The sequence below is a fragment of the Ixodes scapularis genome, unplaced genomic scaffold, assembly GCF_016920785.2.
Source record: "Ixodes scapularis isolate PalLabHiFi unplaced genomic scaffold, ASM1692078v2 PGA_scaffold1__304_contigs__length_218370807, whole genome shotgun sequence".
NCBI lineage: Eukaryota > Metazoa > Arthropoda > Arachnida > Ixodida > Ixodidae > Ixodes > Ixodes scapularis.
In genome coordinates this window covers 174,656,598-174,676,026 of record NW_024609846.1, presented here as the reverse complement: position 1 = coordinate 174,676,026, position 19,429 = coordinate 174,656,598, and the positions used below count along the sequence as shown (strand labels likewise).

The window sequence follows — 19,429 nt, the reverse complement described above, 5'->3', positions numbered from 1 at the left end:
TACAAGCATTATTTAGAAATAGGTAAAGCAAAAGATTCTATGAAAACAAAGCAGATAGTTTTTTTTAATGCTCTAGAAAAGTTGCGAACATTCTCGATGTTGGATGGTGGCAACCGTGGCAACGGATGGTGGTTGGTTGAATGCTCAGAAAATGATGCAAGAGATGCGAGTGACATCAACATCGTAAAGTTTTTCTTTCGTGCGTGCAATTCTGCCGCACAAAGTGACAAGTAGCGATTTGTTCAGCTGTAGGTAAATTTAAAACTTTATACAATTCTAGGAGATTATCGTAAACGCCTCTTGAGTAAACGATGGCCAGCTGGGGTCAAGAAGCAGACGCCCAAGAGCAGTCGGTCGTCTCTACGTTGACTGACAAGGTAGGCAGTTTCCGATTCTGGGACGCCGGTGTGCACGCGCAGTTTAATTCTGTCTCCAATTTAGTCAAAGTCTTGCTTAGTTTAGAAATCCTGACTGGCGACAGCGCGCAAAGTTTACATATCGCGAGTTCGGGATAGTTACCTTTCTAACGTCAAATCTTGTTTGCACCCGGACAGCCAAAGATAGTGGCACATGACAACGAATATCGGTGGTTTGTCAGATCGCTTCGTTACCGTCGGGCACAACTTTTCAATTAGATGTTGCTACTTTTAACAATCACAGATTGTTAGATTTCTGGTGTATGATTCATTTTCTGTCTATGGGAAGCTGGGGAAAAGAAAGTGATTCCCACAGTTCCGGATGATTTTTCGCTACTACATTTCATACCGTCGAGAATCGTGAGCCCATGTTTGCGGGGAAATATTTTTTTTTCTTGATCTTTGTTTTGTTTGAGAGATAGCTGTTACACCTGTGGCTGTAGGCTCATCAAACACAAAGTTGAAGCCGAAAGTTGGCGGGAGCGCCGATTAAACTTCGGCGATAAAGCGCGGCGTCATGGGTCCCTGTCATTTCGTCGAAGCTCGTATCGTGGACAACTTTTCATGAACACACGTTTCATCGACATGTTTCGTCGACGCGATCGTTTCATCGACCCTCGTTACGCGAATTGCACGCTGTAGGGACATTTCGTCACGCGTGTATCACTGGGATGCGCGTTAACCCCCCTCCCCTCCCCTTACGTCTGCATTCACGCCGCTTCGCGGCGACATCCTGCGGCAGGCTCATTACAAAAATGTTAACCCACCTGACCGACCCTTACTCGCCGCTTCGCGGCCACAGTCTGCGGCAGGCTCATTACAAAAATGTTAACCCCCCTGACCGACCCGTACACGCCGCTTCGCGGCCACAGTCTGCGGCAGGCTCATTACAAAAATGTTAACCCACCTGACCGACCCGTACACGCCACTTCGCGGCCACAGAAGAAAAGCTAATCTGAGCTGTCGATGAAACGAGCTGTCAATAAAACATTGTTCGATGAACTGATTGCCACTGCTTGCAGACATGCGGAACACATGTCACCTGGCAGCAAACTGAGTTTCAGGATTTCCGAGATTAACAATGTGCGCCGTTAAAAAAAAAAGGGGGAAACAAGCGTTTTTGAACAAACTTGGGGGTGAAAGATAAGCCTCCATGGGCACAGAAGAGACGCTGGAGGACCTTAGTCTAGGTCACTGCTGCTCGGTGGTGCCAGCAGAATCTAACTTCTTTGGTTGAGGGAGCGCTGGCGCTCACTTGAGCACATCCTCACGCATTTTCACACCAGAACCTCCTTAACCGGCAATTTCTCAAAATAACGGACTGGTGTTGGATGAAAATTGCAGCCCCAAATGACAGCAACTTTCCGTATCATTTCGTCTCTCTCCAGGTGAAGGACGTCAGCCTTTCGGCTAGTGGTGCTACCAGAGCTGGCGATGCCCCCAAGGAGCCAGAAGCACCCTGTCCTCAGGAGAATGGCGACGAACCCAGTAGGTTCTGCCGTCCCTGTATTAAAGGCCTCCTTTTGTTTCTTTTCTCCAAGGGGCAGTGAAGTTGTACCAAAAGAACAAGCATTCAAAGATCTAGCTGGCACGCTTGTGGCTCATTTTACATGAAATGTGCACATAGACAATGTTGTGAGGGCCAGGTGAGCACTTAAATTTCTGCATCAAAACTTAGAAGAAAAAAAAATGAACTCGCACTTAAAAGAGCTTGCCCATCTTTCCTATGTGCACCCAGTGTTGGAGTATGCCTGCAGTGTCTGGGGCCCTTCCCAAGGAAGTCACATTGAACAGCTAGAGAGCATTCAAGATTGCGCTGCTCGCTTTGCCCTGGGACAGAGTAGTTGCTATGACAGTGTCACAAATACGATGAAGGAGCTAGGATAAAACTCAGTGGCAGTGTGATGAGAGCTTAAGTTCAAAGTTTTTATACAGTATCTGTCATCTAACCACTGTCATTAATCGTTTGTCATATCTTTTTACCTCCTAATTATATTTCACAATGTAAAGACCAAACCCACAAATTAGCTGAGCTTCATGCCGGGATGCAATTGGATCAGGGTCTTTTTTTTTTTTTTTTGTTAAAACCATTGAGGAGTGAAATGCTCAGCCTTGCGAGATTGTTCGTACCTCAGTTGTAGAAACATCTTTTTTGGCTTTGTTTTCCCCCTGCTACATTCTAAGCTCGTTAGAACAGACCCGGTTACAAAAGACATTTGGATATAACATACCGATTTGTGAAGTTCGGTTGTTTTTGCTCTATGTACCATTGACTCAACTTTATATCTGCATACGACATACTCCTTTTACAACAGGCTGAAATCTTGGTCAAAATCAAGGTCTGTTATAACGAGATTCGACTGTATAATGCCTGATGAAAGATGAATAAAGGAGGTGTTAAACGCGATTCTGCTTTCCGTTCAGGCATATCGCCAGCTGAGACGTCCCTTATGCAGAAGATCATAAGATCCAGGCTTGTGCTGAGTACGCACAATGTCGAGGTGCAGAGGAAAGACCCCAACTCTCCGCTGTACTCCGTCAAGACCTTCGAAGAGCTGAAGCTGTACGTATGCATTGGTCCAGCATCGCTGACGAAGCGAGAGCAGTTGGTGTTTCCGTGGGGGGACAAGCTCGATTAACTCTGTTTGGTGGTGCCTCCAGTGATAAGCATGCTGTGGGCATGCTTATCACTGGAGCATGGTCAGATAAAGCCTAATTTTAAAACAATGGTTTCTTATGCTGACATTAAGTGAATTCGAGACATTTTCCCCATGATTTGGATTTCCCAAGGAGTTGTAAAATACCTGCTGCAAAAAAGAAACACAAAGCGTGGTGTTGATAGAGAAAACACACATGCGCACAATCTACATACTTTATTTCATAAAGAGCATTTCTTTATGCAGCGATGCTTTTTGCACTTTTTTGATAAAAAGGTAGAAACGGCATTATTTTTTGTACACTGGGTTCGGTGATATCGCAACCGCTTTTACATAAAGAGGGATGGCACATTAGTCAAGTAACACAGGTGGTGTATAAATTGGGGATCAGAGTATGTTAATTTCTACTTTAATATTTACCATTGTCACTTCTTCCAAATTCATGATGTGCATTTGCTGGAGAGACAGTTTTGTTTTTCGCTGTTCTTGCTGTCGGAACAAGGTCATGAAGCACACTTGGGGAAAGTCGCAGTAGACGAGTACAGTAGCTGAAAGCGGAAACAAACAAGATTCACTAATATAGACTTGGATTCAGCCAGCTTGTTTCAGTAGATTATATCATGGAGGTAGGAAGCTTCTGGAGGTGACATGCCACCAAATGTGAAGCCAGAAGTGTGGTGGTACACGCTCCCGACAATGACCAAAGCCACAGCTATTTCGGTCACCCTCGGGTGCCCAAGGGTACCAAAAACAGCTGTGGTTTTGGTCATCATTGGGTGTGTGTCGCTCCACACTTCTGGCTTCACCTCTGGTGGCATGATGCCGCCTGCAGAAGCTTCCTACCTCCTTGGATTATTCAGTCGCTGGCGGCCTAAGCACTGCAAGGCGGAGCATATCATCTTCAAGCCTCTGGATCTGCGATTGACTCTCTGGCATTCATGTTGGCCAGTGCCACAATCCCATTGGCTGCAGAATGATAGTAAGATGCTCGAGGACTTTCCATACCTTGCGTTTCTTAAGCTACCGGTGGCCACATCTCCTTTTACGGTCGCACTAGCGGTTGCAGCGATTTTGCAGTGAACAATTACTTCCACAATCTGAAGTTCCCTTAGAAACTGCTCTAGCTTACATCTTCTTTGAAATAAGGCGGCCGAGTGTTTATCAGTTTAATCATTCACAGGCGCCCGGAACTCCTGAAGGGCGTCTACACCATCGGCTTCGATCTACCCTCACGGATCCAGGAGACTGCACTTCCCACGCTACTGGCAGATCCGTACGTTGTCCTCTGTGTGGCCGTTTTATTTTATTTAGTGCTGAATCTGTTTCAGGGCTGGTCTCCAAGCCTAGAGCTTCACAAAGTGTTGTAACGAAAACTATGATAATGCAGCTGGCTGTCTTTGCAAAAGACTGTCCCTTCGGCAGGAACTAACCACCGACCTCCTGCTCAGCAACCCCATGCCCTCTCGCTTGAGCTAGGGGTGTGACTTTGGTTAGTGTGTCGATAGCTGGTGATGTACTTGTGTCTTTGTTAACTCAATAATGGGTGGAGCTGAGAACATGCTGCACTTTCTGTGTTTCCTGACTTTGTTTCAAGGATTAAGATGCGTATAGATTTGTATTCAACGTCTTCTTGATTCTGCATGACTGCAACTCACTTTCATTCTTGTCTGCTTTGTCCTCCGCCTGTTTCTTATTTTAAAAAAGTGCTAAAGATAAAGAAGGCTACAAAGTGACACGGATTATTGCATTCCTCACGCAGACCGCAGAACATGATTGCCCAGTCTCAGAGCGGCACGGGCAAGACGGCGGCATTCATCCTTGCCAGCTTGAGCAGGGTCGACGAAAACCTCAAGTATCCTCAGGTTTGCTCGTTTTATTTTATAATGACAGCTGTTAGTGGGAGCCTTCTGGGGAAATTGCGTGATCATCCTTCGCAATAACTCTTAATGACGTCGTCGGCTGCACAATTGCTCTGAACCGCCACTGCCACCGCCTAGTTTATAAAAAAGAAAAATAGAGACAGGGGCAGACGCAAAGCTGACTGCCCCTGTCTCTACTCGCCATTCGAAAGCGAACGCTGCACGCCGGCATTCTGCTTTCAAAGGCGTCTGAACAGCGAGTAGAGGCAAATGCAGCTAGCCATGCATTTCCCCGCCAAACCTTCCAGCCATAGCTCGGCAGTTCGACGTCCCCGCACGCCCTCGTCTCGCTTCCTCAGTCTCTACTTGTAGAGGTGTTGGCTGTAGACGACGCACCATTGTGCCGGCGCATGCACGTGCACAATCGTTTGGTCGGACAAACTCGCACGCCGTGCGGCTAGACCTTGGAAAATCTGTGGCAGGACCTGGGCGCCCAGGTCACGTCAGCATTGCCGCCAGCATGTGCTGCGGTGTCTCAGGAGGGGCGACGCCAAAAAGCGGGCCGCGCCAAGATGGACGCGTCTGGCGGTTTGCGGAAACTCCCGTAGAGCTTCGGCGTGTTTGCCGCTTGGGGCAGGTCGGGCATCCACCAGTGACAAGGTGTACACTAACACTTTTGAGGCAATTTAGACTGGCTGCAGAAGTTGGTTTCTTGACGTATTGCGCTGCAATTTACCACAGAGGTGCAAGCAGGTGGTAAAAATTTACAAAAAAACAAATGTGCTTGCTTTGTTTGAAAAAAACAAACAAACTAAAACCGGGTAATTTACACCGTTACTTCGCAGACGACACACGCATAGAGAGAAGTGTCGCTGACAGACGGCGGCACTTTTCTCTATCGTCCGCTATCAACCCAAATCGGCCGGCGCTTCCTAGATGCGGCGTACGCCATCTGTCGGCAACATTCAATCGACGCGTACGTCGTCTGCAAAGTGGCAACGTAGATTGCTAGTCTTGTGCGAATAGTGGATTTTGAGTCCGAACCGAATTCGAATCGAATAGTCGTTTTGGCCGAATATTTTCGATTCGAATATCGAATAGTTTTTCCACGCCTTTCACTACCATTGAATAATGCTTAGACGAAAACCCAGCTAAACCTGTAAAGGTTATTCCACTTTTTCATTCATAAGCTAAGCTTAATCTATCTATATTTATGATCTGTGATCTCAGAAGGTCTGGTGTCTTTGGATGGCAAGTAAACGACAGATTTTACATAAAATGAATCCTATATAGATGGCCAACTATACCAATTGAGTGAATTTACAAATCTTGATATATAAACTATTTTTTTTTAATCTCAAGTTAAAAAAGAATTAGTCGCGCATGATGAACATTGGTTGTAAAAGCATCTCTGCCTAACATTGTATACTCTTTCATAAAAGTTTAATTTTGAAACTTTTACTACAATGTAGATATACACATTCACAAAGTTTCCATCTATTTTTAAATACAGTTGGCACAGGTGCACCATCCCGCTTTGAATGTGTGCTTTTCTTGAGCATGCAATTACGATATTGTTTACCGCGGCGGGCTACCCCGTTAAGTGCGCTTCTTAGCGAGCACAGATGTATTGCGGAGAAGCAACACTCGCGGAGCTCACTTTCGCGGGTTTTGCTTCTCCACAGCGCACCGGTGCTTGGTAAGAAGCGCACTCAACGGGGCTAACTCGCCGTAATCAACACTTCGAAAAACGCGAATAGTGCAGTTCTTTTCGAAGCGAATATCGAATAGTGTGTTATTCGGAACTACTATTCGAAATTTCGAATATTCGCACAACCCTATAGATTGCCCAAAACTTTTTTTTTTTTTTTTTACGAAGTAAGTTATCTTTTATTTATTTTGTTCCACCGTACGTTTTTATTATTTGCTTGCACCTCTGTAGTAAATTGCGACACGATATGTTGAGAAACCGATTTTTCGCGCCCGTCTAAAGCGCCTTAGAAGCGTTAGTATACGTGCTTTACTTAATGTCAGCTGAGAAGGCTCGTCGCACGGGCGCTGCTGTAACTGACCCTCCGTTTTTGTTTCCTCTAATTCCTTTTACTTCACTTCATCATTACCATAGTGGGCCACGTTATTGCCATCTTAGATTCTATTGTGTCCTCCTCCCCAGCATTGGCCTTTGTGGAGGCTCATCGATGCCCGTTTCAGCGGCTCGATATCTCGGCAAGACAAGAGAAGGTCAGCAATGGCAGCTGTAATCTGGCTCGTCTGTGAGGCGTCTGTGGATAGAGGCACGGTTGCACAATCAAGGGCGGAAGCGAAGGTAGCTTGAAAAGCCTCAGGATCGAGGTCAGGAGGCGGCACAGAGATGACAACGGTGCCGGAATATTACGCAGGCGTCGGCCGAGCTGCTGGCACTGTTACGCACGTTACACGGTAGTGTAAATGCACTCGGACCTTTGCCCCATTCTTCTTTTTGTCTGACTTTGTGGTGCGCTCTCTTCTTATGGTGTGGGGCCCATGTATATGCAAATATCCAGGTACTGATCCTGTCTCCCACGTACGAGCTGGCCATCCAGACGGGGGAAGTGGCCAAGCAGATGGCACAGTTCTGCACCAAGATTACCTTCTGCTATGCTGTCCGAGGAGTAACCTGTGAGCACCCGCCTTCCTTTCTTTAGCTTGCTGTGTTCCGCTTTTTTCAGGTAGAGTTAAGTTATTGACAATAAATAGAACAATCTCATTAAGTGTTCTGTGCGTGTGCGACGCCACCGCTATTGTAGCCCGTGGGAGCTGGGTGCCAGTGCACAAGACAGTTCGTACCATCCGGTGCTTTGGTCGTTGATACCCGCAGCGGGTTTGTCGCTCATGTAGAAAGACTATAGTTCCCATGATGCATGCCACAACAGAGGCATGACGAAACTAGCGTGCGAGATTGGTCTATTCAGTTTCACGAGTGTTCTGTGGGACCAAAAGGAGCAACGCACAAAGGAAATGCAGAGGCTTTGCACGCATGCAACACATTCTTCAATCTTGGCTTTGACTCATACATGTCCGCAGGCTCTGGGTTCGTCCATGACCAGATTTGCCATGTTCTGTTACTATTGTAGTTTCCTGACTGTTGGCATTTGAACTCTGTCCAGTCAACCAGGGGGACAAGATCACGGACCAGGTGATCCTGGGCACGCCGGGCAAGATCATTGATTGGGCCTTCAAGTTCAAGTTCTTCGACATCGGCCGCATCAAGGTCTTTGTGCTGGACGAGGCAGACATCATGATTGCGCAGCAGGGGCACCACGACCAGTCCATTCGGCTGCACAAGTATGCCACACTTCTTTTTCGCATACCGTCGTGACTGGTTATAATGAAATAGCGGTTACAATGGAGCGATTACGGTTTCCCCCTTCCCATTTGTGCTTTTTCCACCCGTTTTTTTCTGGTTAGAGCAATGTAGCGTAAATACATTTTGTGACGACCGAAGAAATAGTTTAGTTTAAAAAAAGTTTCCGAGCCGCAGAGTATACCAGTTAGGCACTGCTGACCGCGCGGCAACCAACATAAAAAAAGTTAGGAAGAACAGACGACACTGCAAAGGCTGCCAGCTGCAGCGTCCTTGCTCTCCCCTTCCTGCTTTCCCACATTGCACGCTAGGAATTGTGTGGAGCGGCAGCAACTCTGAGTAACGACGTCCCCCACGCCTTGCCCCGTGTGCTGACGTTGCCACGCTGACCGCGCTCTGTTTGCTGTGTGCTCTGTGCCGCCAGCGTTGCAGTTTTATTTCGCCATGTTCCCACTCTGACTCTTGGTTTGGACTTCGAAAACTGACTTGGACGGTGCTTAGCCGCCGACTCGAAGGATCATCGGCACGATGGCGAGTGCACCAAGCCCCGGCACCTCGACCATAAAGAGGAAAGCGATTTTGCTGAAGCAGAAGCAGGCCGTCTTGGACGACGTCTGCATAAACGTGGAGAAAACCGACATTGCTCCCGAGAATGGGATGGTGAAATTGTCGCCGTCAACGATCACAGAGAATGGCGACAAGATTGACGCCGTGCCGGCCAAAATTTGTAGTGCCACGTTCCTCTATGTTGAAGAGGCGCTCTATAAATGGTTCATCGACCCCCGTACGAAACGCATCTATCTCCCTTAGCGGACCCCTCGTTTTTACGCGGGCCCCGGAACGTTAAATTCGCCCTTGGCCACAACAATTTCCAGCCACAGAACAGATAGGTGCAGCGATTTAAAGGGGTAGTCCAGCCATTTTTTGAGCTACCCATACAAATTGCATTTTCTGAATGCCCATGGACTTTAGTCTTCACGGTGTGCTACAGTGCAGCCCACTTACAACGATAATGAAAAAACCTGGAAATACTATCGTTATGATTATCGTTGTATCTGGACTAGAAACTGATTGTTTCTAGTCTAGAAACTCTAGAAACTGATTGTTATAAGCGGTAGATCATTATATATAGTATCTTTATAAGCGAATTGCACTGATTTATTGTCTCAAAATTCAAAGTAGCTATTGAGAAAACTGTAAATGAAGATGATACCTGAACCAATATTAAAATTTCCGTGTTCTCTCCACTAGTGTGACGTCACAAATGGTACACACTTTCAGGTCACGCAGGTAGTCTTAATCAGACCATGTCGAGCATTTTTTCACGTTTCTCGGTGAATGAGCTTCCAATTATTCTTTTTGCACCATCAAACGTCTTGTAATCAGTTGGGACATAGTTTATTGCCCACTTTGTATCATCTTTGTCGTCACACTTCAGTGTCGATAGTAGGGGCTCTCGGTTTCAAAAATGTGATGAGAACGAAAATTGGAAATTCAACAATTTTGCGAAAATGTTTTTTTTTTTTTTTTTCAAACAATACTTGGGAGACTGGTACAGCCGTGTCTCTCGGGGTGTTGAGACAACCTTGGGGCAAATCGGCGACCATAAAGAAATCACTGGAGTATCCATGACGTCAAATACAAGAGCATCATCGGCAAAGCTGCGTCCGTCGACGAAGAATCTTTAGGAAAGTGGATGGCAGAGCACGCTGATCAAGTCTCGTCCAAGTACGTTAACAGAGGCATCTACTACAACGCTGACGAGACGTGCTTGTTTTTCCAACTCCTTCCACCCAAGACGTTAGCGGGCAAGGCACACCAGTGCGTCAGCGGTGAAGATGGTAAGAACCGCATGACCGTGTTCCTGCGTCCAAACATGGACGGATCCGATAAGCGGGATGCTTCTGTACTCAGAAAGTCACGCGGCCCGCAGAGTTTTGCGGATATTCTGTCCTTACCAATGTGGTACAGAAATTGGAGCAAGGCCTGGATGACGCGCGACCTCTTTAGGGACTGCTGGTTGACGGAATTCGACGAAGATGTGGTCAAGAACAAACAAAAGATACTCACGTTGCTCGACAATTGCACTGCGCACTGTGTGAATGCGCACGTCGACAACATCGAGGTGCTCTTCCCACCTTACAACATGACGGCCAAGACTCAGACCAGGTCATCGTAGCAAACTTCGAGGTGAGCTATTGTCGCCGCGTGACTGAGCACTTCCCGTCGACATGCGGACCTCTACGAATCCGAAGGGCTTGAAGATTGCACTCTCCCAGAACGTCATTTCCGTGAGTGGAGCCTGAAGAGACGTGAGCCATCTCCCGCCGCTTTGGTAAGGCTAGTTTTGCGCTGCAAAGTGCCGGAGCTGCTGTTGGAGATGTTGGAAACGAAACTGTCGTCGAGATTATCCCAGCCACCGACGGTGCCACATCTTCACTTGGCATCGAGCAGTCGTGGGACCACACCAGTGAGGCTAACCTTGTCCCGCTTGGCGTATACCCAGACTTGTATGGTACTTTTTACGAGTAGTCAAATTACTTGTATATTCAATTACTTTTCGAAGTAATTTTACAATCACTTGAATGCATATATTAGTAAGGAATCGCAATAGTAATTTGATTACTTTTGAAAGTTATTACTTGTAACTGTTAGTATTTTCCCTCTCCTTTGTTTTATCAAGTTTCCAACAGAGACCTCCTCGAACCAAGTCTCCGTGAAAAAGATGGTTTATGAAAATTGGTGAATTAAGAAGAAAGGTGGTTTGTAATTTTGCGATTTTAGATCAATAACAGACAGTACGAAAAACTCGTTTTCAGACCCGCGAAAAAATTGGTCGTTTTTAAAATCTGAAGTAATCGGAAAAAAAAGGTTACTTTTCAAGTAATGGCCAATTACTTTTCTTTTCGAGTGATAAAGTAACCTAATTGAATACTATTTAACCAAGGGTAATTGTAATTATTACTTTCTCGAGTAACGTGTACAAGACTGCTTAAACCGCATGGACTTGGTGTCTGCTGACAATGACCTTATGACAAAAATAATCCCTGGAGAAGGGGAACATGAGGGACAAAAGACAAACACAAATCTCCAAACACAGCTAGGTGACTGGTGCTTGACCGAAAAAATCCGCCTGGTCCGGGTATCGAACCTGGGACCCCTTTCGTCATCCTTGTCCAGCTCGCTTCCACCTTTGCATTTAATTGCATTATAATTTCGACCTTATCACTGCCGAGGATACGTCGACAGATGAGATCGTCCGAGGCACCCTGAACAAGTGCGAGCTACGGGTCGCTGTGAACGAAGCCCCTCCCGCTCACCACCGCCGGTGTTCTTTGCGGTGGCCATCGCAGCCATTGGCACTGTCTGTGCATACTTGATAGGTACTCCTCCCCTATATCGGAGCTGCTTCTCCCATTTAGATGGCATTGAGTTATCGTTAAAGATATGCTCGGAAATTATGATCAGAGAACCCTTCTCCGCTTTTTGCGGGTGCAATAAATTTGTGCCCGTGCTCTTGATCTTTTGTGTTTTATTTTAATGGAGTCTGGATATGGCGGATATAGCGAAGAAATTTCCGATTCCCGCTGACTTTGTTACGACCAGTCTCAACAGTACCATACTTTCTGGTCCGTATGTTGCGCCATTGTATCCGTTGCACCACCCTATGAACGGCACTTTTCACGAAAAATTTGTCGCGTAAGTTGCCCTACTACATAGTTACAAAGCGCTGCTAAGTATGACATGTTGAGTCGCTGCAACCATTGACCGTTGCCGCCACACTTCACATTGTCTTCGGACTGCCGAAAGAGCGGGTCATCGGTGAATGCTCTGTTGTCTCTCCTGTGTCATAAATGCCAAAAGGCCCACATCTTGCACTGTAACAATTGTACTTGCAAAAAAAAACACAAAAAACATGACTGTAATTAACCTAATTTTTGCAAAAACCTAATTTTTGCAAATTTTGCGAATTGCCTGATATTCGCGAAAAATAGGTCCCGCAAACAATGCTGGTAAAATGTAAAAACATTGGAATCTATATTGAAATCCCACCATGTCGCAAAAATTAGAACCCGGGAACTATTCCAAAACTTCAGCTTTGACCTAAATTGTGAAGTATTGAGCCTGCGAAAAATAACTCGCTTACAGTAATTGAAGTCGCACTATTGTATTGGACGCACTGACAACAATTTTTGTGTAAAAACCACTACTGACGCATTTGAAAATACAGTAGTCAAAACTACTTCAAGTATCAATTCAGCCTTGTGTTGTTGGTGTTGCTCTGCTATGCCAATAGACCATTTGTCAAAGAAAAACCAAAGCGTATTGTAAATTGGCGATGACGGTGAGAGAAAACACAAATATTCTTTGTCACAGGTGTGCGCCTAGCAGGTCGTTCATTGTCGTCAGCTGCTTTCAGAATGACAATATACACAGAAAGTGCAATAGTATATTTAAAATCTGATGCAGAGAACAAATAGCAATGCTTTCATAGCAGGGCTTGAAGCAGTCATGAAGCCGAGAATAAATGCTGACGCAATGGAGCGAGCCTTTCGATTGCCGGTACACCTAGTGGTGCGCTTGTTCTGCCCGTTTCGCCTTTGCTGCGTCTTTCTCACTGTGAGCTTTGTGTTTCTGGAAGAACACAAAACGCCGTGGTGACTGATTATGGCCTCCGGGAATGAGAATTTTCTGTCTTCGTGCCGGCAGGCGCCTTCCCCCGACGTGCCAGATGATGCTGTTCTCGGCGACGTACGACAAGGACGTAATGGACTTCGCGGAGATGATCATCTCGAATCCCGTGGTGATCCGCCTGCGAAAGGAGGAGGAGAGCTTGGCCAACATCAAGCAGTACTACGTCCAGTGCACAAGCATGGAGGACAAGTTCAACGCCATCTCCAACATCTACGGGGTGCTCTCCATCGGACAGACCATCATCTTCTGCCACGTGCGTTCCCGTTTGCTCGCTTCTTTGCAGCACTCGATTCCTTCCAGCCATGGAGTCTTTTTCATTCATTGATAGCACGGATTCTGAAGCTTGGTTCCCCAGATTGACTCTCACGGGTTCCCCGAGTTTACAAATTTCTCTGACTGTCCCCTCTCGAAGGCAAAGGGTTTCTCCGCCCTAAGCACTATTCTAGCAGCTCTCAGCCACCCACTGGTTCATGACTATTAGCCAAACACTTTCTTGTGGGTGCATTATTGTTTATAAGACCCATAAGCTTCTGCACTGCTCTATTGAATCAATGCCAAGACGAGGAAAGCTGCCATTCGAGGCAAAAAGGGATGTCTCAAGATTAAAACTTGAGAACGCCGGCCGCTTCGGGACGGCGGGGCGCAGACGTAGACATTGGTCGCCCGATGGGTCCATATTGCCAGTGATGCTTTGATGCACATAAAGAAGCTGTGAAACAACACTTGCAAGGACTGCGCTTGGTATTTTCTAGGTTCGTTTTGCAAGAAAATGCAGACGTTGCCCATAGTATAAAAGAGGATAAAATTGACAAACACTCGCAACAACCTCAACCCGTCGCTCTCGGGACCGCCGATGTCAACGCTTACGATTTGCCGCATTCTGCTCCCGCCTTTACCACTCTGCTTCTGGTGCATTTGTTTGGTCTGTGTCCATGCATCCGCGTAGAATTTATTTAGCATTCTACCATTCCAGCGTGCTTGGTTTCGTCACCTCTCGTTCTTTGTACATCGTATCTTGCAGCCGCTTCGATGGCTCCAAGGCGAAATGCCGGCCTACGGATCCCCAGTTGGCGTGTATAGGTCCGGGTCAAATCTGACGAGTCATATTGAGGAGAATGCGCCTCGTAACCGAGTTTTAATTTGCACGTCAAGGGATCCTTAGGTGGTCGAAATTAATCCTCGAACCTCCACTGCAAGGCCCTTCGACGTGTTTGTCCTACAAGTAGCGTGAAATGTGCCATTGCGTGAGGCCCACTCCTCGTGCGACTCTTGGAAGCAAACAGCGGCGCAGGACTGAAATGAACGGCCCCATGAAGCAAATGGCAGCGGTGCACTCGCTCGTGGCATGTGTCGTGCATGTTCACGGAACGTAAATTTTATCGAGGGGCTTTACTCCACTGGGGCGTGCCAGATAGAGGCCTTTCCTTGCTTCAACATGTAGACTCCCTTGAATTTGACTTTGTCCGTCGCGTCTTTTCTCTAGTTTTTCCGCAATGCGTTTCGGCAAGCAGGCAGCTGCCAGGACGTCTTCCGCGCTTGTGTTTCATCGTTCCGGCTCAATTCCTTGCGCAGACTCGGCAGACGGCTGTCTGGCTCTCGGGGCAGATGAGCAAGGAGGGTCATGCCGTGGCGCTTCTCTCCGGAGAACTGACCGTGGACCAGAGGATTGCGGTTCTGGACCGCTTCCGCAAGGGCATGGAGCGTGTCCTTATCACCACCAATGTCTGTGCTAGGGGTGAGCACTTATTTGTTTTTTTACACTCAATTGATGCATTTTACTGTGGTTTCAGGAGCTGTCTTTCACCTTGTAGGGCTGAGGTTCCAATGTACGAGCTTCCTTTCTATTTGCTCTTTAAAGTTCCAGAGATTTCTGCTGGGTGTACAATGATGTCCCATTAATGTGGACACCTCTATTCCTCCATAAAATCATCCTTAATAATGAGACAAAAATGGTGTATTTACCCGGTTCGTCCCTTAAAAAGCCTGTCTACTTACTGTATTTACTTGCATATTGAACACACTTTTTTCAGAAAAATTGACACATATTTGGGGGATACACGGGGCAAAATTTTTGCATTTACACACTTTATGCAAATGTCATTTTAGGTGCCAATATGACATGGCAGCGTACTGTGGCACGTCTCCACTGAGAGAGGCGCACCCCCACCGGTCATGGGCGTGCCACAGTAACCATGCTCTATATATAGCAAACCTTTTTTTAGGATGCTTTTGGCATGCCTTTTGCCAAAGAAAAAGCGCCCTACGGAGCTCACTCAGCATGGAGAGCGACGCAACCATTCTTGGGCCTAACCACTTTCACGATATCACTGTCCGAAAGCGGATCACAGACGAGTCTAGTGAAATAAGAACTTTTCTCAGACTGAGCTTTATTTTTTATCTAACATAAAATAAATTGTTTTACAAAGGTGAGTTGTCTTATGGCATGTATTTTGACATGAAAAGTTGATGTTTTGGTTATAGTGCAGTAACGCTTATAGTGCAGAATTTTGCGACTCCCGTGACATACGTTATATGCGGTCTACACTGTATTTCTTATTTTCCTCAAACGTGTGTCAATCTCTGAGACTGCCAGAATGCTTTTAACTATGCATTTTGTTATTTCTAACTAAAGATTTATGAGGGGGAAGCATGTACAAGTAATTTTCACTAAACAATAGGATGTAGGGAGAGTCAATCGACCCACTCAGTTGCATAGAAACAGACCCCGGCTCATATAAAAGTGACGATTTTCATTTCTAGTCGCTTTCGACGAAGACAGTTGCAAACAATTTTCGGAATGTTTATTCAGTGCTGACTGCATCTTCGCGGCAAGCTGCGCAGCGGTCAGCGAACCAACCCGCTCTTTCCAAGATAGAAACCGCTCGCTCCATCTTACGATGCGCCTGGCCATATCAATGTGTTGCAGGCATTGATGTGGAGCAGGTGACGGTGGTGGTGAACTTCGACCTGCCCGTAGACATGAAGGGGCGGGCAGACTGCGAGACATACCTGCACCGCATCGGGCGCACGGGACGCTTCGGCAAGTCGGGCCTGGCCGTCAACATGGTGGACGGCAGCCGCAGCATGGCTGTGCTCAAGCAGATCGAGGAACACTTCGGTGCGTGCCCCTTCTCTTCGCTCCGCTCGCTTCGCTCTGCTTGCTTCTTGAAAAATATATGGTTTTTGGGAGTTCAGTGCTTCCTAAAAAAATGCAGCTGAGGTTTACGCTGTCATGTGCACCTTCAGTGTCGTTGAGCACAGTGCCGTTGCTCGGGACAGCGGCACCCAAGGCAGTGGATTGCCACAACCCCCCCCCCCCCTTTTATTGCCCAGCTGCACCCCCTTGAGCACTGCCCCCGGCCCCCCCCCCCCCCCCCCCCCCTCCCTAGTGATGCCACTGGTTGAGCATCACAATCTATTGATGGCAAACTATTACCGTAGAATACCGTGCATCCGCCCATTCCACACTAAGCACCCATTCCGAAATTTGTAAGATCTGAGAGAATATGCACAGTACATTGATATGTAAAATTGGTGACCGGACAAGTGCCTATCCCCCATTTTTTCGCGATTATCTCTAAATTTTGAGCGGGCGCTCGCCTGGTACTTTATGGTATAATAAAAATGATGAAAAAAGAAAATGACAAGTTTTATGATTTGCAAAGCTCTAGAGGTCCAACCAACTTGAAATTTCCCCAAGAAGGCTTTGCTTTTTCTTGGGTTTACTCAGATTTCGAAGCTTTACTCTTGTTCCTAAAACCGAAAAATAAACGAGCAAAACAGGAAACTCTGGCACATAGATATTGAAAGCCGTGATAATGTTGGTGCAAGTACCCCTAGATTTCTTCCCTGGAAGCTCGGAACAGGCTAGGGCCCATAAAATAAGTATAAATATGACTGAAGCAAGCACTTGATGTTCAACTTCGCAACAATTACCTCCCTATTTTTAAACGGGCTCTTTCTCAGCATTTTGGAATAGTTTGTGGAAATTCCACTTTGCCCCCAATATACATCTTTTTGGTTTGTGCGCTCGCTATCTGGAAAGCATTGTATACATTTGCCATTCTTTCCTTAGAAAATTACATTAAGAAGGTATGTTTCTGAATGTTTGTATGGAATTTTTTAAATGTTACTACCTTAGTTAACATTGAACTCAATATGGGTAGTAATCTCAAAGTCGACACTAGAAGCAATCAAACCATAAACTGTAGCAGCTGTGGCAATGCTTAAATGGTACAACAGCCTCTGTCAAAAGTTGCTAGTATTTTTAGCCTTCAAGACACATAAAACGACTTTTGACTATTATATATTTATTGTTTAAACTAGTTCAGAATGTTTTTTTACCTTTGTCTGTCATCCTTCCTACATACCTTGTGTGTTCCCGTTTTAAGTAACATTTAGTTGTTTTCTCACTGGTGATAGGTTTATCATAAAATTCCAAGCAAGCGCCCACTCAAAATTTGAAGATAATCATGAAAAAAATATGGGATGGGTGTATGTGAGGTCATCGATTTTACATATATAAATGTACCGTGCATATTTTTTTTTATATATTTCAAATTTTGGGGGTGTGCACTGAGTGAAATGGGCAGATGCCCGGTATTCTACAGTAATTATTATATACTTTTCGAGGCAAACATGAATACAGATTTTATGAGTTGCTACTTGTGGGTGTACCTATATTTTCATGTTTATACAATGTGTATTTAGAAGTGCGGGCCAAATCGCTCTTGCGAAACATATGGACCGCGCAGAACAAAGGTTGATGCTGTAGTGGTCTGTGCCAAAGGGCCTGTTAAGAGAGATTTAGCATTCAGTGTAATTGGGTAATTAATTACATTCCAGTAATTGAATTTGTAGTTATTACTTTTAAAGACATGGTTTCAGTGAGAAACTTGCTGGGTATCATTGAAAGCTACTAAATCCATTCAAATAACTACGAGACAAGGCACATGCAGCACCTTATGGCGTTCCGAAGGAATGCTCAATTTGGACACGTTTCTAGGTTTCGGTTTCTTATCGGAGCGCATTTCCACCCAAGCAATCCCGTTCCCCGTGGCCAAAATGTACAATGTACCTGCAACACCACGCATTGCATGCAAGGAGGCTAAATAAGAAGACCTTCAAACTACAACCGGAGGTTTGCCTTTTTGACGTCGGTGCCAGTGGGAAGACGTCACTTTAGGTGCGATGCGTGGCGACGCATGCACATTGCACGTTTTAGCCACGGGGGGGCGGGATTGCTGTCGTAGATATGAAACCGAAACCTAGAAACACGTCTAAGTTGAGCAATTTTTCGGGACGTTTTTGAAATGCTGCGCAAACCTGATATAATTTTATTATGGGTGGATTTAGTAGTTTTCAATGATTTGCATCATGTTTCTGATTGAAACTGTTACTTTAAAGTCAATATTTAAAAATTTAATTCCTAACATGTAATTAGTTACCCAATTATACTGAAGACTAATCACTTTTTAATGAGCCCTTTGGCACAGGCCACTATGGCATCAACCTTTCTTCTCTGCGATGCATAGTTTTCGCGGGACCAATTTGGCATGTTTCCAAAAACTCCTTGTATAATGCAAGTTTTTTTTATACATAAATGCAGTCTGATTATAACCATTCAGACGTGTCACTGATTACCTCACTGGTCAGTTTGTTTCTGTAATGCTGATTCTGCTTTTAGATTTTAAGGCCACCCTGATACATGTTGGCTCTTTGTGGTTCTCTTGTCAGATTAGCTATTTTTGATGGTCTGACTACATCACTTTTTTTTGTTGTCGTCTGGTTCAACTGTTTTATTTTGAATTTAGCGAGGAAGTTGCAAAGTGTTTGCATCTGAATTTGCGTGACAACTTTGACTTTTATGTGAATTAAACTTTGTTAGATCAAATCTTGCACGGTCGGTGCTACATGGAATACTATCTTTCTTGCCTTGTATTTTGCAGGCCGACCAATCCTGAAGTTAGATGCTGATGATATGGACGAGATCGAAAAGATTCAGAAGTAGAAGCCAATGCAAGACCTCTTTGAAGAAGTCATCAGTTTGCATCACATCTCTGTCAGGCAAATGTAATCTGCTTTGCTTGTTCAGAAGGACTTTCTCTTGTACTATGTACAATCACAGGGCTCTAATGTTTTTCATTGTGATTTTATTTGCTACATGAGTGCCATCGGAGGCACCTTTTGATTGGATGCTGTGCAGGGAGTACCAGTGTGAAATATTACAGAATTAAAAGTTTACCATAAATAAGTGACTGCATTCCTTGTTTGTTGGACAAGTACAAAAGAATAAAGCACTTTCTCTAGAAGGTTCAAAGTTATTATTATTTTACTTTTTTTTTTGCTTTGACCTCATAGTTCTCTAATTTGAGAAAATGCTCAGAATTTTCTTCTCCCTACAAACTTTCGACATCTGTAGCGGAAACGAGCTACCAGCATGCCAGGCAAGTAAGCCCC

The 19,429-nt window shown here is 45.5% G+C and overlaps 1 protein-coding gene across 1 annotated transcript; it reads left to right on the top strand.

The window, feature by feature from the left end:
* Positions 1–108: 108 nt before the first annotated feature.
* On the top strand, positions 109–19,223 carry LOC8052224 (DEAD-box helicase Dbp80). The gene is made up of 11 exons (XM_002435996.5): positions 109–377; positions 1,805–1,904; positions 2,841–2,979; positions 4,254–4,346; positions 4,833–4,935; positions 7,476–7,590; positions 8,079–8,256; positions 12,986–13,223; positions 14,543–14,705; positions 15,897–16,088; positions 18,919–19,223. The coding sequence occupies exons 1-11, from the start codon at positions 312–314 to the stop codon at positions 18,978–18,980; spliced, it is 1,449 nt and encodes a 482-aa protein (XP_002436041.3). The 5' UTR covers positions 109–311; the 3' UTR covers positions 18,981–19,223.
* Positions 19,224–19,429: the final 206 nt, after the last annotated feature.